The sequence below is a fragment of the Asterias amurensis genome, chromosome 4 (genome assembly GCF_032118995.1).
Source record: "Asterias amurensis chromosome 4, ASM3211899v1".
In the NCBI taxonomy this organism is placed as follows: Eukaryota; Metazoa; Echinodermata; class Asteroidea; order Forcipulatida; family Asteriidae; genus Asterias; species Asterias amurensis.
The window spans coordinates 23,964,996-23,991,802 of record NC_092651.1 but is presented as its reverse complement, the minus strand read 5'-3'; the positions used below and the strand labels follow the sequence as shown (position 1 = coordinate 23,991,802).

At 39.4% G+C, this 26,807-nt stretch overlaps 1 protein-coding gene across 2 annotated transcripts; it reads right to left on the bottom strand.

Moving 5' to 3' along the window:
- Nucleotides 1-1,593: 1,593 nt before the first annotated feature.
- Nucleotides 1,594-26,480, bottom strand: LOC139935785 (97 kDa heat shock protein-like). Of its 2 annotated transcripts, none has more exons than XM_071930366.1 (18): nucleotides 26,191-26,480; nucleotides 22,456-22,513; nucleotides 21,861-22,001; nucleotides 21,051-21,173; nucleotides 20,215-20,314; nucleotides 18,301-18,434; nucleotides 17,029-17,273; nucleotides 16,261-16,337; nucleotides 15,085-15,236; nucleotides 13,696-13,799; nucleotides 13,066-13,199; nucleotides 11,980-12,272; nucleotides 11,109-11,312; nucleotides 9,967-10,092; nucleotides 8,266-8,373; nucleotides 6,707-6,826; nucleotides 5,991-6,152; nucleotides 1,594-4,775 (listed from the first exon to the last, which is right to left on the bottom strand). In XM_071930366.1, exons 1-18 carry the CDS (start codon nucleotides 26,295-26,297, stop codon nucleotides 4,566-4,568), a joined length of 2,598 nt encoding a protein of 865 aa, XP_071786467.1. In that variant the 5' UTR covers nucleotides 26,298-26,480; the 3' UTR covers nucleotides 1,594-4,565. The 2 variants fall into 2 exon arrangements, with proteins under 2 accessions (XP_071786467.1, XP_071786469.1); XM_071930368.1 differs by lacking the exon at nucleotides 26,191-26,480 and adding an exon at nucleotides 24,221-24,593.
- Nucleotides 26,481-26,807: the final 327 nt, after the last annotated feature.

Sequence of the window (26,807 nt, the reverse complement as noted above, 5' to 3'; positions counted from 1 at the left end):
CTGCTTGGGAAGAAAAATTCAACAATAAACAGGCAGTTACACATGCAGACGGTAGGGACTGCAGGTATTTTTTGGATGGAAATCTTGGTTAATAGCATTTTTTTTTTAAATTATGATACATGATCTTGTCTCTGTCCCTGCTCTATGTATAATTTTATTGTGAACTAGGGCCTACTTTCGAAACTTTTCCAGTTTTCCGATTTGCAAGATCAAGCCGTAACCCGTAAGCCGTAATCATGGACAAAGAATCGGTTATCGCCAAATGCTGCAACAAAAATCGTTCAAAAAGGATTCAAATACGGTTCAAGGGAGAACAATGCCTGAGGAAAATGGTTAGGACTCCTGCCGGCAGATGGTTTTGCAAAAAGTGTCTTTACAAACTTCCTTAAGTGTTGGCGTTATCTTCAAGGTTGTCAATTCTACGTAAACAATAACTTAGATTGTGAAGTTCGGTATGTTGCAATATAAAAGGTCCCCTAAATGGTATGGGTGTCACTTTCTCCTAACACAATGCAGCGCTTATAAACGGTGTCCTAAGTGGTAGTATACTGTCCAGACACTGTTTATTTTACTTTCAGATCCCATTTCGGTGGTATTTTAATTGGAGATTTCCACATGTGTTGCTTCGGTGACCACCCAGACTAGCCGGGAGGAACATGCCTCAACATTGAGGGCGCTGTTATCAAGCGATGAGACGGCTTTGGCGATGAAACAACTATTTTTTTTCTTTTTCAAAGTTATGGGCTGATGAGGCTTCTACGGCAACGGCTAGGGCAACATAATTCGTGTGTTGAAATAAAGGACCTTCCAAGCACAAGCCAAATTAATCCACAATAATAAAAAAATGTAGAAAACATTTAAAATGTTATGGGGCGAGCTTGCTTGAGTGACACTAACAGGAAGTAGGAGTTTGCTGCGATATACCCAACTTACGAAACGAGGAATCGAGGGCTTAGTTCCTAGCTACTCCTAGAACTACGATGTTCGTTCGGCTATCGTGTCCGCGAACGTTAGCCGAACGAACCTCACCTCCATGGTTCTAGCATGGAGGTAATAAAACAAAAACATGTTTAGCGTCTTGCCTTTTCGAGAAAAGGGAAGGAAGACCCGGGGGGGGGGGGGTTATGGTCATGTTATTTGGTCCTTTGAAACAAGTACAGGCGTAGGAATAATTTAGTAGTACAAGGGCTGGTTGACATGTATACATTGTGTATGCTATAAGGGACTTTTCTGGCTATTTAATCACAAATATTTTTCTAATAACGTCATTGGAAATCGGACTATAAAAAGGCCCCTGCAAACTGCATGTATTAGGTTTTTCTCACATCCTCCTTGAGCCTTCAAATTGTCTTGAAAGTAGGAAGAGCAATCACAAAAGAGAGAAAGAAATAGTCCACATTGTGTCCAAACTCGAGTCTTGGTAATGCAGTCTGTGAACGTCCACAACTAGGGGAAGTGAGAAGGGGGAGCCCAGGGCTGCAATTTCAGGCTTTTTACACATTTATCAAATTTCATCCCTGATATGAAGCCAAGACATAACAAAGACAACGAGTCGGCAGAAAACAGGCAAGTGCACAAGTTTCAAAAACTGAATCACAATTTCTCTCCTCTGACATTTTATGACAACTTGCTAAAAATCCTCTGAAGTGTTGTACACATTTAAATAAGACAACCATTCATTACTTTGTTTTATGACTTTACATCTCTTTTTGCTTTAGGGTTCATCAGCCTTACATATTTTGTTGTTATTTAATCATTTTTAAATAAACATTTATGTTAATAAGTCAACATGCACTATGCTTGCAAATCGTTTTAAGAGCTATGTTCAAGCGCTTTGTCCACACAAATATGTATAATGGGTGTTTGCAAGGAAACGCACACTGTAGTGACAAAACCTTACGAGTGAAAAATAATATAAAATTTGAAATTGTTATCGAGCAAACAAAACATAAAATAACTTATCATCTGATATCATTCTATAAATATGATTTATTACACATCCAGCAGCACAATTAGCACCAATAACTGGATGAATAGGAAATGAGAAGAAATGTTAAGTTTCAGATGTGGGAGGAAAACCCAATAGTGGAGGAAAACATACGCAATCAGGTAGGGACTGAAAACACAATCCACATACAAACCTCCAGTCGAAGTCGGGATTTGAACCGGGGTCCAGCCAACCTGGATCCCCAACCTAAATTTGGTTCACGGGGTTGGTTTTTTGTTTCCAGAGCTTGATTTATTGCGTTTTGTTTACTTTTTGAAGTTAAAAAAAAAAAGAGAAGGGAAATAATGCACAGTATCAGAACCATAAAAGAATTTAATTTTGTTTAAAGTAACATTGGTTTCATCACTCTTGACCGGATAAATCTTTGCTTCTGTTTCAAGGAGACAATAAGGGTGAAAGACATTTTCACAGGGTACACTTTAAACTAACATTATTTTGATCTGCACTTATTCAATATATGAGATGTCATGACTTTGGATGGAAATATTTTACAATGATCCCCGTTAAAAAATTGTGTGATTTTCAAAGGTAGCAAGATCATAAAACTTGTCTCATTTAGCTTATCAAAAGAAACCGCAAACTGTTGCCAACCTATCAAAAGTCTACAGTTAAATGCGTTCTGAGTGAAGCATACTTTATTGAACTTGTGCAATATCCGTCAACAATTCCTCTAAAAATTTCACCAGGTATTATGGCACAGTTTAACTTTTAACTCTCTTTGACAACTTTTCTTTTATAAACATTATAACATTTGATGTTGGGAGTTTTGTACAAGACTTCCCCCTACAAAAAACCTTAAACTAAACTTATGCCTGTAAATAATTAATTTTGCCGAGATCCATGTAATTTTAACAACAAATACCTAATTTACAGATTTACATGCACAACAAATAAATTGTAAACAACAACAAACAAACCAACAAACAAACATACAGAACAAAAAAAAACACCCCAAGTTTTTTCGTGACTAAGCCTGCTGATTCTGTTTCCCGCTAATTTGACAGAAACAAATACAGATCAAGTTTGCCCATCTTTTTTCCTGAGACTATGGGATTTGATGCGAAAAAAAGAAGCTTGCTCTCTATATATAAACCTCATTTCAGAGCAGACATGGAATTTGCCGCATGAGAGGGCAAGGCCAATGTCACCTTAGAAAAGACAATTTAATTGGAAACTCTTTTAAAAGTATTTGAAAACTTTTGAAGGTGCAACAAGACTGAGACCAGGTCCAACAGATAACTCCATGCCTGCAGTTCTTAATCTCATCAGGTATATAAAAACATTGGTGGACAATACTTTACTTTGTCTTTGAAATATTTGAAGCCAGCCAAAAGCGAGATGCATTTCTTTATAATTCTACGCAAGTTCCTTCATTTACAAATACTTTGCAAAAAAACTTTTGCTATTGCAATAAAACCTCTGTCATATTCACCATACCCTACAATGAAGGGTAGCAATGAACCGTACCCTACAACATAGGGTAGCAATCAATTACAGTAGAGTTATAATAAGCTATGGGTTTTTAACAAATAAGGGAATAAAAGGGTAGCGACCAGTTCTCAAACTGCCGTTTAAAACCGGCAGGGTCGTGGACCTTTATCGCACGGCCACGACCCTGCAAGGTTTTAAATAGCAGTTTAAGAGCGAGTCACTACTCTTTTATTCCCATTCATAAATGCCTTTTTTGTTAAAATGCGTAATTAAGTATGAAACTCTGTAAAACTTATCAGTTTTAGACGTCCTTGAGCTCTGTGTGTGTGTTGCATTTTTATGACTGAGACAGTTTTCGGATATGCATTCGTGTGCGCAGTAGTATGCATCTAAACGTATCCAAAAACAACCGGTTATAAACAGCTCAAGCTGGTCATTATCAACCGTTTACAAAAAAACCGCGTGACGCGCTATCCACCAATGGGAATAGCGAAACTGTCTGAGGTATTTTTGAATAATTGTTTATGTGCTTCGCAATGCTTTTTAATCCTATCCAGTGATGCTGTGTGTATTGAGCCAATTCACCTAGGGTGCGTTTTCGCGTAACCATCAACTCAACGGTTTTGGTCAAAGGCCAGTTTTAACACATGGCAAGTTCAACCGAAACAGGTATTGGTTACGACAGCGAAAACGCACCCCTGACATCCTGATCACAGTAAACTTGGTTGCGCCATTTTGGGAGTAAATATCCCAGTGCCACTCCGTGAGTTCAGTATAAACTACTTATGGGTACAATTTCTAAGATCAGGTGTCGATTTTACTAAGAGTTTAGGCCTAGTCCAAAGTTAGGACGAGTAACTCGAACTAACTCGAGATAAGGCAAGTCTTAACTTTCTGTGAAATCCACCCCAGGGTAATGGCTTAATCAATTGGTTCTGCTAAGCAAGACTCAGCAGGGAACCAGTCATCCCCAGTACACATCACATAGTGTTTGGCTGGTAACTGCTTTCTGCTTAGCGTTACTTCTCAATGCTTCGCTGATCTATGAAATTGTGCCCCGACACACTTTCTTATATAGACACCAAGTGACAATTTCCTGCAGAGAATACTAGACTTCAGTCAGTCCTCAATCTAATTCCATCTCAACATCTGGTTTGGCTGTGCCTGGTTCGCTGCTAGGCGTGTCTCCAGCAGGCGTCGTTCCATCTTCCATCTTATCATCCTTGGGGTCCGATGCGTTGGCCTCGCCCGTCTTGGTCTCGGCCTCCTTGGGTGGTTCTTCCTTTGGTTTGGGTTTGGCCTTGTTCAGGATGGCGTCGCAGTTGCTCTTCAGCGACTGGGGATGAACACGGAGAATAGATAAAACATCAATCTTTTGTCTAGTGTCTGTAAAAACGGATTTTCTTAGAGGCCTTTTCATGAAATTAAGGAGACTTTTCTTTCAAATGTGACAAAGCTCTACATAATTTATAAAACAATAACTATCAGTTTTGCAATCAGAGAGTTTGATTATCGTCAATGGGCTCACATGAAAAGAATAACATTTGTTATGTAGCAAAGCGTACAAAAGTATCAAATCATGTTAAAATCATGTCTGTACGAAACCATTGCTAGAAAAGAAGGAAGTATCTTGGGGGTCACTGCTTAGCATGATGGGAAGGCCCGAGAGAGAGCCCTCTAGAGTTGTAAAACTTGAACCCCAGATGCCTTTCAACTTTTTTAAATATGCAATAAAAGTGGTGCTTGGGTAATTGAAAGAAGTAGACATCAATTTTGCAATCAGAGAGTTTGATTATCTTCCGCGGGCTCAAGAAGCTACAGTCTGACTACCAAAGGTCTTGCATCCTGAGAACACTCAACCACAAGGGTAAGGACTGTAAGCTTCCCTGTCAAAACAACAAACCTGAAGTCCAGCGCCCAATGACCAGAAGAGGTCAGAAAAACACTGACCCACAACGGCCAGAGGGGCTGGAGGCCTCAAGACGTGTCAAGACAAAGCTCAGAGAATGGATAAACTTTGACATCATTTTGCCCAAATTAAAATCTTAAATCAAAACAAGAATTTGTAGTACACGCTTAGTCAAAATGCCACTTTTTTATTAAACATCTGAAATGTTTGTAACACGTTAAAAGTCTTCTAACTGACTCTTACGATTCTGAAATGTTCACCACCAAATTTTAGATAATGCAGGCCTGAAATTACACCCGCAGGCCACTGCCTTTGTGGAAACGCCATTACAAAATGAAAACTGCCTTGCCCTTTAAAGATGGAATTCCAGGACTGGTAATTGAACTGATAACATAGAACCGGATAATGACGTCTGTTTTTGGGTACCCAGATACCCGGCACAGGCCTAATTGCAGATTCAAATCCCGCCCAAGGCAAAATGTCTTTGTTCACCTCCCCACCAAAAATTACCCATTTTGACATGAAATTTTCACAGGTTAGTTTATTTGTATACATTTATATAGGATTCAAACAATTGACTGTTAAAAAAAAAAAGTAGGTACATGTATAATTTCCCTTAAACTTAAGCATATTTTGACTTACGGCAGTCTCGGAGCGGATATCTCTGGCCAGCACCACCGGGTTCTGATGTACAGCAAGTTGGTTCTGGGCGTTTGTCTTAGCATTCCTCCACGCTTCCTTCTCTTCAACCCACTTCTGGACCTTCTCCATTTCTGTCTTCTCAATGTGAGAGTATTTGTCATCCTAACGCAAGAAAATAAAAGACAAGATTAGAAGACATTGTTACAAATCTCTTATCATCATGTTAATGAGATAAGAAAAGCATCAAACCATTTCAAAAGGCAGGAGGGAAGGATGACCAAAATGATAAAAACGCAAGTTGCTTGCTTGGCATATGGTATGCTAAATATGCAGGCATACGCTATTTTGCAATCTCTCATAAATACCTGGGGCAGTTTACCCATTCTGATTGGTCAAGAAATTGTGCGGGTTCGAGTCCCGATCATAGCACTTGCGTCCTTGAGCAAGATTACCATCATTGCTTTGTCTTTCGAATCGGACATTAAGCTGGAGGTCCCATGTACTGGATTGGTAACGCATGTAAAAGAACCAAGAACACTTATAGTGGAAGAGTAGGGGGTTAACCCAGGTGTTTCTGGTTCACATAGCAAGCACAGTTGTTTACAGGTTTCCTCAGGCTTGTGAGCTTCAGTAATTAAGTTCACTTACCTGTATGAGGCATCCTTGATTTCATTACTAGAAATATAAAAATAAATAAATAATGGCATGTAGCTTACCCCATCTTGATATAATGTAAGAGCTTTGCGATAATGCACCAGGCACCGACCGAGCTCCTCAAGAACCTTGGGTCTCTCATCAGCCTCCTTCCTCCGCTCAGCGATAGGATCTCCCACTTTCTGCAGAGTGGAAAAGTTTTGAGCATAAGCCAAAATATCACAATATCGAAATTGCTGAACCATTTCTAAACAGGGTTCAGGCGAACGCTTGGTAACTTTTGTCGTATCCTAATTGTAAAAATGGAGGCGCAGCCTTCTATTTCTACTTCTTCTAACACAAGTTGCCTCAAACAAGGCTAGCAGCCACTCTTGGTAAGGGGCTACAAAAAAATTATTAAAATTGAAAATAACTCGGGGGAGGAGTAGGAATTGATCTTCCTCTTAAGACTAGATTTTAAAGTATGATGGAGGGAAACATGCACCAGGCAAGGAGTTCCAAAGAGATGACAATCATTGCTTCACCCTTTGCATTCCCTTCTGCGTGAAGGGCAAGTGAATGAAGTAGACATCAAGTTTGCAATCAGAGAGTTTGATTATCTTCCGCGGGCTCAAGAGGCTACAGTCCGACTACCCAAGGTCTTGCATCCTGAGAACACTCAACCACCAGGGTAAAGACTGTAAGCTTCCCTGTCAGAACAACAAACCTGAAGTCCAGTGCCCAATGACCAGAAGAGGTCAGAAAAACACTGACCCACAACGGCCAGAGGGGCTGGAGGCCTCAAGACGTGTCAAGACAAAGCTCAGAGAATGGATAAACTTTGACATCATTTTGCACAAATTGAATTCACTAAAATTTGTTCTCATATACGCTTCATCATTTTGATAAACACAAAATAGCAAACACAGTCTTCATGCTCAAACAAGGGAAGCTTGTGCTGAATATGACCCAAGCTCACAAGTCCATGTACTAGCGCAAAATAATCTGGAACACGGAAAGATTGGTTTGTTTTTACGGACATCTTTGCAGTATCGAGGAGAGTTGCTTGCCACACATAAAAACCCAATGAATCAGCACTTTTGAACTTGTATCCAACAATTGGTATACAAAATGCTTGTAAAAGGTTTTCCGTCTCAAATATTGCTGGGAAAAACAATTGTAGGATAATCAGACCTTCACATTTCCGTTAAGCAATGCACCCTCAAAATCATCATGTATTTAAAGACAGTGGACACTATTGGTAGATGTCAAAGACCAGTCTTGGTGTATCTCAACATTATACATAAAACAACAAACCTTTGAAAATTTGAGCTCAATCGGTCATCGAACTTGCGAGATAATAGTGAAATAAAAAACACCCTTGTCACACGAAGTTGTGTGAATTTAGATGGTTGATTCGACACCTCAAGTTCTAAATCTGAGGTCTTGAAATCAAATTCGTGGAAAATTACTTCTTTCTCTAAAACTATGGCACTTCAAAGGGAGCCGTTTCTCACAATGTTTTATACCATCAACCTGTCCCCATTACTCGTCACCAAGAAAGGTTTCATGCTAATTATTATTTTGAGTAATTACCAATAGTGTCCACTGCCATTAAAGACACCTAACATCCCACTCGTACCTTTAGTGTAGCGAGTCTTTCCACATACACACTCTTCGTCTCCTCTTCACCATCTTCATACAACCAGTTCTCCGTGTTGTCAAGAGACTTTAAGAAAGCTTCCCGATCCTAAAATATAAGGAAAAAAATTGGGGAAAAAAACTCTTAAATGAAAAACAAACTCTTAAATGAAATCAGACTTTTGAAGCTATGCATGGTATGGTTTGGGGTCACACTATGTGATTATCTTGGTGGTCTAGTTGGTAAGACGTTCAGTCTAGAATTGCAAAGGTCCGGGATTCGAATTCTACCCGAATGATATGCCTGTGATTTTTTTCACACAACTTGGGAAAGTACTGAGTAGGCCTGATACAGACTATTCAGTGCTAACTCACATCTTAGCAAAAGACACTGTCAATTTATACAAAAAACTGTCAATATTTGTTGCTTCTAAATCAATTGTAACCCTCCTACTCTTCTAACACTTTCAAGCGAGTTAACTGAACATTTTAAACAATTCAGTAACATATAGTTTTATATTTGGGAACGTATTTCAGGGGTCGAAATTGCCACTAGCCCGCTAGCCCGTGACTACCAGATTTACAGCCGGGCTACTGATTTTTCCAGTTTGATAGCCCGACGGGCTAATGGAAAAATAATGCAAAAATCATCATCACAAACAATAAAGAACTATGTTATTGGTGTATTGTAAAGTTTGAGCCGTGACGCGAGACATAATGTGTCTTTCGGGCTACCAAAATCTAATCAGCCGTCGATTTCACAAAACTCTTCTCAACTTAAGACTAATCTTAGGACTTAGGACGAGTCCCAACCCTGCATTGTAGCATGCAGACCTTAAGAATAATCCTAAGTTAGGACGAGTTACTCGTCCTAACTCGAGGTAAGACGAGTCCTAACTCTTTGTGAAATCGACCCCAGGGCTACTAAAAATTATTGGTCACTAGCCCTGCTGACTACCATGGAAATACACTTAATTTCGACCCCTGTATTTACCAGTAGGGTAATGGTAGGAACCATCTAATAGGATCAGAAAAGTATTCCAACGCATGTTCATGGACCATGCGAGGGCCACCTGAGAGTTCCATTCAACTACAAATGCGCATATTCACTAAAGTAGGAATGCTCCAATTATCAATTTTGCAATCAGAGAGTTTGATTATCTTCCGCGGGCTCAAGAAACTACAGTCCGACTACCCAAGGTCTTGCATCCTGAGAATGCTCAACCACCAGGGTAAAGACTGTAAGCTTCCCTGTCAGAACAACAAACCTGAAGTCCAGCGCCCAATGACCAGAAGAGGTCAGAAAAACACTGACCCACAACGGCCAGAGGGGCTGGAGGCCTCAAGATGTGTCAAGACAAAGCTCAGAGAATGGATAAACTTTGACATCATTTTGCACAAGTTGAAATCTTAAATCAATAGAATTATATACGCTTTATCATTTTGATAAACACAAAATAGCAAACACAGTCTTCACGCTCTAAGAAACTTGTGCTGAATATGACCCAGGCTCACAAGTCCAAATCTTAAAACATAACAAGAAGTAAAACTTAGATGCTTCATCATTTTGATAAACATGAAAATAGAAAATATCGTCTTTGCGTTCAAAGAAGAGGAAGCTTGTTTTGAATATGACCCAAGCTCACAGGTTATTGTAAAAATGCTCTTTATAAAAATAACTAGTTATATCCATGTATCTTACCGCAGGGGACACGTATTCCCGTAGGTCCTCACAAAGTTTATCTTTCATGTAATACACGTATTCCTCCACACTGTTCCTGGCATCGTTTCTCTCCCTCTCTAGCTTATCCTGAGCGTTCATCTTTCCCTAAAATAAAATAAAAAGAACATTAATCTCTTTACAATTGTAAGAAACTGATAGAGAAGTTATAATCAGCAAAAGGTAATTGTGTTGTAGCGGAGTCTGGGTGTGAGGTGGGTGCATGGTTTTAATTTGGCAGCTTGAGAAGCCCAAGTCAATCAGCTGCTAGTTTTGACTGAAAAACATACTGGCAAACTGATTATGCGTTACATGCGATCAGGCATCATCCTAATCAGAGTCAAAGAGTTTGTGTGTTGAGTTACTGAATGATGTTGGACTGAGGACTGCAGTAAGAACATAGGATCAGACACACCACCGTAGTTAGAGTCCAAAAGTTTGGGTGTTGAAATTTAAATACGGAATTCACGAAATGGAAGCAGCAAAGCAAATGCAGACAAAACTGAACTGATAATATAGAGTTCTTATCAGATCTTTTATCATGTAGATGATGCAAAAAAAATCAAGCAAGAATAGTGGCAGACAGAACCAACATTCAGAGGTTTTGTTATATCGGAGCGGCTGAAAGCTGGATGAAGCACCAAGAGGGTCTATCCAGCACTAATACCGTCCTGATTGTTCTATGGCTGCTATTGACCAGTCAGATGACCTGTCAGTGAGGACACAGTGTGGTCACCTCACCAGTAAGACACCGATGGGTGGTGACCACTCAACAGTAAATGACTGGACCCTGCTTGTAACCTCACAGCCAAATACATCCATTAATTGTCTCTTTAAGTCAAAACCATGCACAGTTAAGCTTTGCATTCTTAAAGGATTATGATTTTGTAAAACTATTTGTTTAATTTGTTCAATTTAAACTTTTAATCAAAATAAATTAGCTTCAACTACAACAAAGTTTAACACTCATTGAAATCTAGCTCTTCCACTTGTAGTTTCCAAATGGAATCCAGATTTCACGTCTTGATTAGAATATGTGAAAATGCACTGATGTGCACTCAATTGGTGCAATCCTTCATAAATTTTAAATTTTGAGGTGAAAGTGGTAGCCGTCAGAAACTTACCTCTAGCTCCACCAGATTGGTTAAATCTTTCGTCGTCAGACCTTTGGTGATCTCCTCGACGGGAAGATCAAAGTAGCGGACTGTCTTCTTAGCTTTCTTGGGCTCGGTCTTATCCCCAGACTCTGCAGCAGAAGCATCGGGGCTATCGTTTGCTTCAGGTTTCTTCTCATTGGGCTGTGGACCATTCTCAGCATTCATCGGGGTCTGGTTGGTCAGAATACATAGAAGTTATTGATAACTGGGTCTGGTCTAACCTTGATCACTTAAAGGTAGAGTAATTCTATGGTAATGACCCCAAAGATTTGTATCTGAAAGCTTATTGTTACAAAGATGGTACCAACAGTAAGAATCCTCCAAAAATGATTTTGTCTAAAATGCCCTTGTTGATTAGAAATCAATAAAAACATTTGAAACTTAGCAATGATTTATACATGAATCATTTCTTAGATTTGCTGAGGTTTGGTGTCGGTCCACGGATGCTGTGGCCAGAGATGTGGTTGGTAACTGCTGTTGGCTCACTAAACATGGATTCTACGATCTTGTGATTAGCTGAAACTTTTACATGTGACTTTTACCATATCTCTCTTCATAATGTTGTCAATAAGCCAGCTTTCGTCGTCGCAAACATAACCCTACCTAGGACTTGAGACTTTTCCTTGCTACTACGAGAATTTATATTGCTTGTTGCGAAGTGATATTACAATAAGTTGTTTTCTGGACAAACTTAAAGGGATACTTTGGCAAACTCACAAATTTTGTGACACTCTCTAGGGAACAGTTTTGTCCTGCAATTTCGCTTAGCAGACTGAACATATTTGTGCACACTGAATGTGGTCCCTGTTACTCTGCCTTTTTTCAAGGTTTCAATTACCTCTCCATTAGAACTCTGGCTCTTACTATCCTCCTCTGCCGTTGGCGAAGCACTCTCATTGGTCTGTGGCTCCGTCTCCATGGGAACGTCCGCCTCGTTGACGCTCTTACCGTCCACGCTCATCTTCTCCTCTCCTTCTTTGTCGTTTTGGTCTGCGGCAGCTGGAGGGATCTTCTCCATCAAGGAGGCCGAGGAAACCTTGAAGATACCATGACCGCTGACTCGAACCTTCACCTTGACCTTTGAACTCTCACCCTCAGCAGTTGGCCTGACATTCTTGATCTCAAACCGACCTTGATTGTTTTGGGAACAATATAAACAAAACATCAAGTAATGTCTCCAAAAATTATGACAGTCAGTTTGAAATTGGATACTGGACATTCATATAGATCTGAACTGCGAATGTCTATTTTGCTATTTCGATAATGGACATTCAAATAAGGTTGGTAAAGTGAATGTCTACTTTTCATTAATGGACATTGGACATGGTTGGTACAGCAAATGCCTACTTTGATTGTCGATATTGGATGGTCTCCTACAATTGGTACAGTGAGTGTTCACTTTTGAATAATAAGTAGACATTCCAAACTAGCGAGTGTCAAATGTCAAACTAAATTTACTGTCATCCAAAAATGACAGTAACCACTTATTGAACAGATAAGAATAACAGAAAGCAATCAGAGCGTTTTATTATCTTCCGCGGGCTCAAGAAACTACAGTCCGACTACCCAAGGTCTTGCATCCTGAGAACGCTCAACCACCAGGGTAAAGACTGTAAGCTTCCCTGTCAGAACAACAAACCTGAAGTCCAGTGCCCAATGACCAGCAGAGGTCAGTAAAACACTGACCCACAACGGCCAGAGGGGCTGGAGGCCTCAAGATGTGTCAAGACAAAGCTCAGAGAATGGATAAACTTTAACATCATTTTGCCTCAACTAAAGAGTTACCTAGTGATACCACTTGGACAATTACACTAATTTAGATTAGCTAGAGCGTTGTTGTCGACTTTACAAAGTTCGTTTGTAATTGTAGCGACGATTTGGTGAATAAATAACTTAAAATGCTTGTTCTTGGAGCTGAACTTACCTAAACATGTATCCGTATGAGGCACTTTGCTGCCGTCGGTGTATTTTGCCGTTAATTCAAAGGGATCTTTCCTGTAGAATGTAAGCATCTTAGAGAATGGTGCTTGGTGATTGGCAGGGAAGACCTCCATCTCACTATGGGCAGAAAAGGTTAAAATGAATATTCATCTAATTTTGGGTCAGTGCTTACCCCACATGTGTGCACCCAACTAAATAAACTACCAAGCAAACAGTGCAAAATGCAAAATATTCAAATATTCTTACTGCTTTATACAGCAAGAGAAAAATTATCAAATGACTCCTAAACTTCAGGAGGATTTTGTACATAATTAGGGGTTACGTATAATAGTCTGTATTCCATCTCACAAGCGTCTCGATTTAGCTTCTAGAATTTGTGCGCTAAATAAGAACCGCCCTTTCATTATTATTATAATAGGGAAATTTTCCATTATCAGGGAGTTTCCAAATTTGTTCATCAGCATAACATGGAAAGATTGCTTGATTTTCAGGGAATTTTCGCCAGAATCAGAGAGCGTTGGCAGCTCTTGGGATCAACATCCAATGTTTTAACTGAGGTGACAATATTATTCCATTTACTTTTCGTCATCTCGTTAAATTATTTCTTGCTTACCCATCTTCCCCTTCGGCGGCTTTCCATAAGAGACTGATGGAGTATGGTGTGAGATCGGCCACATTAAATTCACGTACTCGGAAGGTTGGAGACAAGATGGCACACTGAAATTAAAACACAGAGACCAATAAATAATTTATAAATATGCAGTTTTTATAGCGCTTTATCGATGCCCAACTTTGTTGAATTGTGAGACCCATTTATATACAGCACCCTGTTGCGGTTTGCGAGTTTTAGTCTTAGAGAGGGACTCCAAGGTGAAATTTGGTTGTGTGATCCACCCATTTTTCAATAGATAGGGTCCTTATGTACATGTCTCTAACCTCATGTTAAAATGGTGTAATTTTTGTAAACAGTTTTGTCAAAATAAAAAAAACGTTTGATGGAGTTACTAATCAAATATAATATGGTCTGTATATTTTTTGTGCGTCGACTTTTTAGATCATTCCTGATTTTTGATGATATTAAATCCCAAACAGCATTATTGAGTTCTTGAGAGATTTTGTGCAACAATCAGGAAGCTATTCAAAATTTAATCCAACATAATAGGGACCATGTTTCCATAATCGAGGAGATGTTCAAGTTGTCATCAGAACCTCAACCCTCAGACAAGGGTTTGCATTTGTTGGACTAGCTGGAGGCTGGATGGAGTACTGAGGTAGCTCTGTCCAGTACTATGGCTGTCCTGATTGTTCTATGGCTGCACTGACCAGTCAGATGACCAGTCAGTGAGAATACAACATGGTCACCTCACCAGTAAGACACCGATGGGTGGTGACCACTCAACAGGCATGGGCATCAAACCTGCTTGTAAACTCACAGCCAAATCAAAACACAATGTTTGGTATGCTTGTCGATTTTGGGCGATACATTAACAAACCGTTTTCTTCTTCACTGCTTATGTCACACTTAATTACCTATTCATGTTTGTTGTGTTGTCATTTAGCCTTCGAGAAAGACTCTGCTAGGGTCAAAATGTCAAGCCATTAACAAATTTATGTATTTATACCTTGGTCTTTTTAGTTGTCAGGCCATTAACTAATTTTTACATTTATACCTATTGGTCTATTTTCTAAGGGTGTTTTGGGAATGGGATGAACATGGAAAGATTTTTTTAAGGGAACTTTCTGAGAGATGCCAGCTCAGCTAAAGCTAAATTGTTTCTGTAGAACATAGACCCATTTGTTTTTGATATCTAATGACGTTATGTTTCAAATTTCACTCTGATAGAGTATCAAATTAAATAGAATTTTACACCATTTTAATGCGTTGGAGACTTGCACATTTTTTTCTACATTCAAAACGACTCTTTTTTATTGAAAAATGCGTGCATCACAAAACTGAGGTTTAACCTTTGAGCCCGTCTTAGAGAATGTATTGAGTTCGTACCTGGAGAGCGCAGCCTCTTGCTACAGCCTCATCCTGATTAAGTGTCGTACTCGCATCTTTCTTGAAGACCTTTTTGATGATCTCTTTCACCGATGGGACACGTGTGGATCCACCAATGATCTCAACAGCATAGATCTCATCTGGCTTAAGCTCTGTATAAAAAAAAATCAATCACCAAATTATCAACCTCAATACAATCATCATCATCATCATCATCAGTTAGCATCATGCATTTCTGCACCGGCTGCCTGTCTGAAGAGAAGCTTCCAAATAGACCGGTCTTAAGCTGCCACTTCTACCTCATCCACAGACCACTCAGTGCCCCAGTCTGGAGAGGTCCCTCTGGATTACATTTGTTCATGCTATCATAGGGCGACTGTGTCTACATTTCACATGGGCTGGTAACAAGTTGAATAGTTGCTTATACACCCCATCACACCGTACTCGCTCTCACTACGTTCTGAAAAATGTGGTCTTGGTGCAAAACATTGTTATTCACTCAATCACTCAACTATCACGATCCATCGCTCAATCCTCGCCAACGCGACGCACATCACTATTGTCTTGCAACAAGACTACGTTTTTTAAGATCGTAGTGATGGAGTTATTAGGAATTCAATTTGTATCTTTACAATGACCTGCAATAATAGTCACTGATCGCCTAAACCATCAATGTCTTGTGGAAAGGGGAGGGGGTGCTTGTCTTTATAAGATTCTATTCCATACTGACTTTCAAAGATGGACTTTCGTTCTCCAAGGAGGAGTAAACCAATTTTGTTGAGGAAATGGACCAAGGCAAAAACAAAGTTTGCATTTGTTGGACTAGCTGGAGGCTGGATGGAGTACTGAGGTAGCTCTGTCCAGTACTATGGCTGTCCTGATTGTTCTATGGCTGTACTGACCAGTCAGATGACCAGTCAGTGAGGATACAAACATGGTCACCTCACCAGTAAGACACCGATGGGTGGTGACCACTCAACAGGCATGGGCATCAAACCTGCTTGTAAACTCACAGCCAAATCAAACACAATGTTTGGGTTTTGGTATGTTTGTGGATTTTGGGCAATACATTAACAACAAAATGGTTTTAGCTGTTTTGGAAAAGTGTTTTTGGACTGGGGTGAGACTCATTAGTGGTGGGGAAAACAAGTGGATTAAAAAGAGATGACAACTTACTTATCTGAGTCTGAACTGATTTGAGTGTGTTCTCGAGTCGCTTCAATAGATTGGCTGCCAGATTTTCAAAATCAGCTCTGTGCAAAAGAAAATACAAAAAACACAAAACAATGAAATATTGCAATATACGCATTTTTGAAATGTATCTAACACACAGATCTTTGCCATGTGATTCGTGGAAACCTCTTCACGTGTCATCCTTAATTTTGACATGTATACAGCTGTGACGCTCACATTTGATATAGGAGTCCAATGTGGATAATTGTAGGACCTTTCAAAGCATGCTTTGTTTGTCCAGACGAGGCAAGGGAGTGTCATGGCAGCCACGGTTGGTGTCTAGATGGAGTGGTCCATAATGTTTAAAAGGTTTTCTAAAATAATTTTTGTTTTCAGAGTGGACAAGTTTCCGTGTCTATTTTGTGTTTATTTTGAAAACAGTTTAAAATGACAAGAATCTAATTTTAAAAGCTTCTTCTAGCAATGAACTAGCCATGCAGGACCACTTTGCCAGAATTTTGACTGGACCTAATTTCATAGAGCTGCTTAAGCAGACAATATTTCTTAATAATTTTTGCTTAGCAGAATTGAGCAGGACATGCTATTGTGGCTGGTAACCTTATTCTAGTAAGCATAACTTTGTTGTGCGTAGCTAATTTTTGTGCTTAAGCATCTTTATAAAATTGGGCCCAGGTCCTCAGAAAATATAACTGGCGTTTGGCCAGTGGAACAGTGTTACTTAAGGAAGACCGCTGCCAAAATGTTACCTACCTCTTCATCCGGCCAGAAACATCCCGATCATTCATTATACTCTCAATGTTCATGGGAATCTCTGTGGCGTTGGCGCTCATCAGTTTCTTCAGTTTTTCACATTCCTGCGTGAGTCTCAGGAGAGCACGGGCGTTTTCCCGAATGTTGATGCGATACTTTGTCTTGAACTCCTCCACGAAATGATCGGCGATGACTTGGTCGAAATCTCGGCCACCTAGACAGGTCTCACTGCCTACGTTAAGAACCTGGAGGGAGGAAATTTTAAATTTGTAACAAACAGAATTTAACCCTCTTATCGTCACATGGGCAACTTCAGTGTGCTAGATTACAGAAATAAATATTTTGCTTAAAAGCAAAGCAAACAAACTTGTTATGGGGCATACAGTCAAGATTAGGGAAATCGAGGTACATGACATGGTGTTATTTAGTAAAAGTGATCTGCACAAACAAACACTCCCAATGGATTAATAATCACAAGAGTATTAACAACAACAACAACAACAACAACAACAACAAAAACAACAACAACATGTAAGCAAGAGAGAGGTCCCTCAGGTTTGATGTTTTCCGTATGGGCCTAAGCACCAAAAGTAGCCAAGTATTCAAGGCTGTTCCTAAAACTGTTCAGTTTTCCCAAGAATTACAATTCGTGAATAATTTTACAGGATTGTCGGTAAGCATTCAGTGACAGTCAACCACGTGTTGGTCTGACGGCCAAAAGCATCTCACAACTTTACTTTCGCACACATTAGAATGTTCATATTTCATTGAATGAAATGAACAGCAGAAATGGTGCACATGAACTGGAAAAGAAAAAAGAAAAACTAAGATTCTTCGTTGAATTAAAAAACAAAAAAATAACAATAAATGGTCTCTTTTTTATTGTCCCGTTTGAGTTTTGAACTAATGCCCAACTTTTTGAGTTTCTTTTAAAATTCTGCAGAAAAAAAGAAGAAAAAAAACAAGTCTTCCTCACCAAACAAAATGTACCCTGTTGCCTTGGTACATCCCAAAGTCAAGAGTATTTCTTGTAAGAGCGATAATAGCCTCTCGTGATAACATGCTTAAGCACCATAAGTAGCTAAGCACAACAAAACATGTATGCTGATCAAAATCAGGTCACCAGCTAAAATACAATGTCACATGTACAATTTATGACTGGTATCCTGCTTATTTTTTGTTAACCAGAAAATTGTTTAGCAACATTTTCTGCTGAAGCTGTTCCGTGAAATTTGGCCCCCGATCCTCGCCGACTACATTGGCTCCACATACCTTTAATTTTCCTTTGTTGAATGCACATACGGAGACTTGAAGCGATGCACTGCCCATATCCACGAATACAACCACTCTAGGTTTCTCTTCAGGTGCTGGTAAATCTTGCTTGTAGATACCATAGGCCAAGGCAGCTGATGAAGATAAGAAAAGATGAGTAGGATTTGAAACTTTGAATGGTGGAAATACGATACAGAAAGGTTTGTGGTAACACCAGGTAATGATACGCTCTACATTAGTTGGGGTGGTTCTGAAAAGAACCGTAGATACCAACGTTTTAATCGGTGTGCTCTGATCATCTCCTGGAGAAAGCAGGACTGCTTGCTGCTTAAGTACTGATGCATGAAGGCGGGAAATAGAAAAGATTAAATAAATAACCTTGGTACAAGATCAAAAGCATCTCACACTTCTGGCACACATTAGAATACTCTGGCACACTGGAACACACTAGAATATTTTTTGGTACCAGAAATTCCCTGTTTTACGTCTACACCTTCCAGTAATATCAAGAAAATTTCCTATAAAGTTGGACAAGTATTTAAGGCTGTTCCTAAAACTGTTCAGTTTTTCTCAAGAATTACAATTTGTGAAGAATTTTACAGGATTGTCGGTAAGCATTCAGTGACAGTCAACCACGTGTTGGTCTGACGGCCAAAAGCATCTCACAACTTTACTTTCGCACACATTAGAATGTTCGAATATCATTGAATGAAATGAACAGCAGAAATGGTGCACATGAACTGGAAAAGAAAAAAGAAAAACTAAGATTCTTCGTTTATTACTTTTAATACAACATAATAAATGGTCTCTTTTTTATTGTCCTGTTTGAGTTTTGAACCAATGCCCAACTTTTTGAGTTTTTTTTTGAAATTCTGTAGAAAATAAATAAGTAAGACTTTCTCACCAAACAAAACGTACCCTGCTTATTTGTGTTGCCTTGGTACATTCCAAAGTCAATAGTATTACTTGTTAGAGTGATATTGGCCTCTCGTGATAACATGTATATATGAGTCGTACATGTACGACACGATTGATGACACTTTTTGATTCCATAAAGTAAATCGTACATGTACGACCTTGGCACTGAAAGTGTTAACACTCCTACTGTCAGCGTGTTTCTCCACTCAAGCAACCCACACACATGTTGATGTAGAGAGAGTAGAGCCATTGCCCAAAGTGATTCAACGGAGAAGCCACAAGCTGTGCTTAAGTGCAAAGTAAACGGGGCTACATAATACAATTGTTGCACGCTGTGACGGGGTCCATGGTGTTTTGTACACCCAAGCGGGATGGCACTTGAGGCGAAGCCGAGGGTGCCATTTACCCCTGAGGGTGTACAAAACCCATGGACCCCAAATCACAGCATGCAACAATTGTTTTGTTATACCTTGGTAACATTGTTATTCCTCTTCTCGAAGTTCTGTTGTCATCTTCAAACATTATTATGACGGAGTATGCATAGTTTAATAAGCAGACGAACAGTTGAGTTGGTCAATTAAGAAATAATTCTTCACTGTTCCCTCAAACCCGCGGATGTTTCGTACTAAGCACTGGAAACTGACCAACGGTGGGAACGATCAAGGTATTGTACACCTGTTAACATCACTCATGTTACCTGACGCGCTGTGCAGCCATGGTACATGCGTTTTTATTGCACATCACTTAATTGGTTCTCGACCAATCAAACTTCACAGTTCGTTAGCGACGTATAACAATAAGTTATGATAATGTTCTTAACCATTGTCAGTATAAAAGTTGCCAACATTTGCATCTAGCAACCAGGGAGATTGTGTGCAATGATCGGGGAGACGTTCAGAACTACATTCAACATAATAAGGACAGAGTCTTTATAAACAGGGCATTTTTTGCTGACAAGATAAACTGAAAGTAGTGTTTGTAAAAGGTGAAGCTTACCGGCAGTTGTGTCATTGATAATTCTTAGGCAGTTCAAACCAGCTATTGAAGCAACATCGAGTATACTTTTCCTTTCTACGTTAGTGTAATACTGTGGTACCTGTGTTATTAACGGATCAGGAAGGGAAAAAAAAAACAGTGAACAATCTTGAGTTGTCAGAACCAACACTACTCAAAAACAGATATACACATGGTGCTACTAACTACCATATCCTGTTTATATGCATACCTGTGGAGACCAATCCTTTGAGATCGATTTGTCCTCTTTATATTACTGTTGTTTGTAAAGCGCATAGATAAATAAATATTAATTAGAAAGAGCCCAATAAATCAAAGTTTATATTATTACAATACTATTATTATTCTGTGTAAAATATTATTTCACAAATTGTTTACAGTTCTTGATTTAATTCAGGGGATTGTCGGTAAGCATTCAGTGACAGTCAACCACATGTTGGTCTGACAGCCAAAAGCATCTCACAACTCTACTCTAGCACACATTAGAATGTTCCTATCTCATTGAATGAAATGAACAGCAGAAATGGTGCACATAGGGTAAAACCTAAAATGACCAGCTTTTGAAGCATTTTTCAAAATTCTTAAAAAAACAAAACATGCACAAGTCTTTCTCACCAAACAAATTGTATCCTGTTGATTTGTGTCGCATTGGTACATGAAAAAGCATGGTTCGAGTGAGAACTTGTCAATACAAAAAAAATCAAGAAAATAGCATGGTTCAAGTGAGAACTTGTCAATACAAAAAAAATCAAGAAAATAGCATGGTTCGAGTGAGAACTTGTCAATACAAAAAAAATCAAGAAAATTGGACTACTTACCGACAGAACAAAATCAACGACCTTTGTCTGGAGACTAGCTTCGGCAGTCATTTTGAGTTTTGTGAGGAACATGGCGTAGAGCTGCTCTGGGGTGAAAGTCTCCTTCTCGCCCATATACTGCACCTGAATAGTCAAATGAAATAAATAAAATAATAATATTGTAGTCTTATATAGCGCACGTATCTACCAAACAAGGTACTCAAGGCGCTGAGTATATACAAACTTTCAGAAAGATAGGTTATTGCAGTGATGAATATTCATTACAGCAACAACGCCCACTATGTAGAATTTGAAAATATGCATGGTGGGAGTAACAAGCTCAAAGATGAAATTCCAGGTTTGGTGTTCATGATAAATTTGAACTTTGTCGGTAAGTATTAAGTGACAGTCAACCACGTGTTGGTCTGACGGCCAAAAGCATCTCACATCTTTAATTTGGCACACATTATGAATGTTCCTATCTCATGGATTGAAAAAGAACAGCAGAAATTGTGCATATTAGACTCCAATGAACTACAAATGTTTGAAATATTTAAAACTTTACTTCAATCTTGTCACTGAAAAAGTGAACGTCAAACTTTGGTCCAAATCCTAGAATGCAAAACCACGAATGCATTGGCCCTTGTTACCCTGGTCTTGGCCTTAGTGCCTCCACTAACATGTCCCATAAACTTTTAAGATTTTCCAATGGAAGTGCCCTTATTGAAAACTGAAAACGGCCTTGCCCTCTCAAAGATGAAATTCCAAGCGTGCAATTTTGTGATTAAACAAAGTAAAAGTCTTGAACATCCCTAGCATCAAGTGCCTTACCTTAACTCCCACACCTCCATCTGGTGTCCTGACTACCTCATTGAGCATCCTAGGAAGTTCTGCTTGTACCAAAGGGTCATCATACTTACGCCCAACAAGGCGCTTGAAGGCTGTGACTGTATTTTTGTAATTTGAGATAACCTACCAGGAAGAGAGGAAAAGAAAAACGCATAATTGTCAAAGTGTTGGGCAGAGGGTGTCTGTAATGCTTTTAGGCACCGTGCTTGTAAATTTAAGACATACAACTTACTAATAGCAAAAAAAAAAAGGAAATGGTCAATCACTCTTTAACTTTTGTAAAGTGCTTTTCAGTTTTCTTAGGCACTGTTTTGAAAATAAAAGAGCAAATCAGCTGATCAGCTTTTGACACGCTTTTGACATCAAATCCTGGCTAAAACCTTAATTCTTTTGCCTTGATCAATGTCTGAGGGAGGCCCCACAAAGAAGAAGCAACCGTGATAAAAGTCGTCACTAAATTAAGTGCTAACTAATTTGTCTTGGTGGTTTTGTGTTGTTTTAGGTTGTCCCTTTTTTTTTTTTTTGGGGGGGGGGGGGTGGTGGGGGAAACAATCCAAGACAATGACCCATTACAAACCTGTGTCTTTCCTGCAGATCCAAGCATACGATTATGGTCTCCAAAACTCACAATTGTCCTGCACAAACAAGAAAAACAAAAAATGAAGAAGATCAATTTCCATAATGAAAAAAGCTGCGTGTCTCAAAGAAAGTCAGCAACAGTTCAATGCACATTCTTAGAAACTTCATTGTTGTCACCCCATTGTTGCGAAGCAAGTGTTCCAAAAACAACAAACTATCACAATAATGGACAGGCTCCATTTATCCACCCAGGCATGATAATTTCTATTGATAGATTAACCTTGATTCCAGAATGATAATATTTAAAGGGATGGTACACCTTTGGTAATTACTTCAAAAGTTAATAACCATCAGAACTTATTTGGTAATGGGAACAAGCATTGCAGCTGTTGATAGCTTAACATTTTAAGAAACAATTCCCTTTAAAGGGAAGGTGGTTTTAGAAACGGTTAACAAAACGAAGGGATACTTTCCCTTTAAGTAAAAAATTGTCATAAGGTTTATCGCGATTCAGAAACACAATGCATTGTGGGAAGGAATGGGGGGCGGTTTCTATGCAGTTTCTACGTTTCGCGCACGCAACGCCTATACCTTTGTGTGGGTTCAACAGCGCCCTATCTTGATATTTTGCTATTCGCGATAAACCTTATTGTTGCCTGTGTCATATTCTTTTTTCTCCAGAAGACGATCAGAGCATACTGATCGAAACGTCGAGTTGAAACCAACGGTTCTTTTCAGAACCACCCCAACTCATTAGAGATAGTCATTACATGGTGTTACCGCAAAACCTTTCTATAAATCTGAGAAATGTTTCATGCATGAATTTTTTTCTCAGATTGTCTAGTACTGATGTCAACTTTACGGCTCCAGATATTCAGCAATGTCTCAAAAACGATACAACCCTTTTGACATGAAACTTCCACATATTAATTTTACTGTATCTCCATCTATATAAGTGTAGGGTCAAACAAATCAACTGGTTAACAAAACAAAGGGATACTTTCCCTTTAAGTACAAAATTTTCATTGTTGCTTGTGTCATATTCTGACAGACAAGACAGAGTTCTGCCTTCTGTGTTTTTGAAACCTCTAGTTGACCTTTTGGTTATGCACATAACATGCATGTAACAGAGGAAACGAAGGCGATTGCCTCTGTGCCCCTGGTCATTGCCTTGGTGCCCTTGAAATGCTCCAGTAGAAAATTACACTTTCCTCATAGGGTGCCCTTTACCAAGGAGAAAATGCCCTTCCTTGGTGCCCTTGCCCATTCAAAAACAAAGCATACGGGCCTGAGTCTTAAAAAAATTTTTTAAGGTCATCATTCAATGGTCAATGAACTAGACAACCTGTTCCCTGCTTGGCCCAACTACACAAAGAGGTTTCATTTCTTGTCACCAGTGTGATCAGGTGTTAAGATACTTATTTATATTTATAAATGCGTTTTAAACATCGAGCAGTGAGAACACAATCTCCTGTCCTGTCCGTCGCAGTATTTTGCAGTAGTTTTTCGGTAGCTTTTTGTGAGAATCACCATTGTTCTACATTTTTACTCCACTAAAAAATGTTTACAACCCATAAAAGTCCCAAGTCCTAATGCTATGATTTTTTTTATGGAAACCTTGCCATATGAAGCAGACATTTTTGAGGATTGGAGTTGGACTATAATATCTCACTCAGGCTTTTTATTCTACTTATTTAAAGTTTTTAATGTCTCACTCAGGCTTTTTATTCTATTTATTTAAAGTTTTATAGTCCAACATCCACCTTGTATTGCAAGATACATTAAGCTTCAGGAGGTCTGGAAGGGTGTCACTATACACCGGAAAACACCGGAAAATACCAGAAAAATACCAGAAAACACCAGAAAACTACCAGAAAAATACAGGAAAATACCGGAAAAATACCGGAAACCCCAGAAAACACCGGAAAATACCAGAAAATACCGGAAAACCCCATGAAGTTACAAGAAAATAACTCAAAATACAAGCGACACAATACCTGAAAATACCAAAAACTGATGAAAATGTTGGGCGCGATCGGTCAATCTGCGCGATAAAACGATCGCGCTGTGCTATTGAAAGATGAAGATCAATTGGTCGCGCAGCGATCGGTCGGTCGCGCAACAATCGGTCGATCGCGCAATGAACATCTTTGCGCGATTGACCGATCACACCGCTTTGAGTATTTTTTCCCGCGTTATCATCAGCCGATCGCGCAGAACAGGCTTTGCACGATCTACCGATTGTGCAGGAATGGGTTTGCGCGATCGACCGATCATGCAGGAATGGTTTCGCGCGTTCGACATGGTTCGACCGATCGTGCAGGTAATAAGCAACCATTCCTAGCCTGGGGCGATGTCCATCATACATAATTGTACCAAGTTTTGAGAATTATTATTTGCTGGTGTTTTCCGGTAGCTTTCCGGTATTTTCCAGTAGCTTTCTGGTAGTTTTCCGGTGTTTTCCGGTAGTTTTCCGGTGTTTTCCGGTAGTTTTCCTGTGTTTTCCGGTATTTTCTGGTATATAGTGTCACTGGGTCTGGAACCAGTTGCTTATCACTGAGTCAGGCATTCCAACCAGAGGGATGAACAATTTGCTGTGGAGGAAAAGCCGTAATAAGGGGGTGTGGGCAACACCGTAAATTGCAGAGACTCTTGTTTTATCAAAAAGACAATTTCGAAATAGGCCTATTTTTGGTTGGTTTTATATAATTTTATGACAAAATGTGTTTGTTCTTTTTTCCCCTTTTGCCGTAGGTTGCGAATGTTATCTATTCACAAACGTTTATAACTAGCCAATCAAAATGAAAGGGTGCAAAGGAAAACAAGGGAAGGAGGAAGAAGAACTGCCACTTTTCTGTTTCAGTCTTTATATCTTTCCTTTGAGTTGATTTGAGTTTGACCAAAAACAATGAACAACATTGTTTTATAATTCAGATGATTATAAACCACCATGACCACAAGGGAAACTGACTGGGTAAATTTGTAAATGACTTTTGGTTGAACAAAGAATTGACTAAAGTGGGATTCGAACCAACGACCTCCGGATCAACGTGCCGGCGCTCTACCAACTGAGCTATCTAGCCCTATATTGGCGGTGTCCCTATTTTGTCAATATCTTTGTTCGGGGGTGCCAGTCAGAAGCCATACAACCGTTAACTGCCGTGTAGCCAGGGATCACACCCAAACTACGATACAACCTGGGAAGCGGCAGCTAGGGGATCACCTTAAGGGGATGCGACTTTTTGTTACAGATATCAATATAAACCACAAGGGAAACTGACTGGGTAAATTTGTAAATGATTTTTGGTTGAACAAAGAATTGACTAAAAGTCGCATCACCTTAAGGTGATCCCCTAGCCGCCGCTTCCCAGGTTGTATCGTAATTTGGGTGTGATCCCTGGCTACACGGCAGTTAACGGTTGTATGGCTTCTGACTGGCACCCCCGAACAAAGATATTGACAAAATAGGGACATCGCCAATATAGGGCTAGATAGCTCAGTTGGTAAAGCGCCGGCACGTTAATCCGGAGGTCGTTGGTTCGAATCCCACTCTAGTCAATTCTTTGTTCAACCAAAAATCAATTCAGATAATTCGAACAAAAGAGAAAGGTTGTCTTTAAAATTACATCAACGTCTTATTAACCAACATGAATTAAAATATGACTTTTAATGAACCAAGCCTGTCAGGATCGACTTCTCTCGAAGGGGCGGAAGCCGGTAAAATTCAACTTACGGTGTTCGCCGGTCGCTGTCTTCGTTAGCTATCGTTTCAATCCCACCACCTCGTGCAACCGCGATGTAAGCCGAGCTATTCCCGACGTCAAAACCAACCACGGCCATGCTGAAGACACTTGTAAAAATACTAGGAAGATGTGCTACCTTGTTTGCTGAAATAAATACTGTACAAAATTACAACATTTGTGTGAATTTGACGCCAGTTCTCTCTGAATGAAATTACCGGCACATGTCTAGAAAATTCTTCGCATTCATTTACGCATGTCCGCCTTGCTTTACTTTTGACCTGTGTGCACAACGCACACTTCGACCGATCGACCTACTGACTGGTTCCCGTCGATATGAGCTATCAAAAAGCGTGTACTTTCAACGCGGAACCAGTTGATTTTCTTGGCCATGTGGTCCGTTGTAAATTGACGTCATGCATAATTTAAAGGCCATTTCATCGTATGCTAAAGGTTGTTAAAATTGAATTGTCAACAATTTAAAGTATAATTCATGATTTCTTTACAGCATAAAGGAGATAAAAGCTGAATATCTAATAACGCATTATCATTTTTTCCTGTTATTATAATGACAAAATTAGCAAGATTGTGCAATGACAACACTGACTCC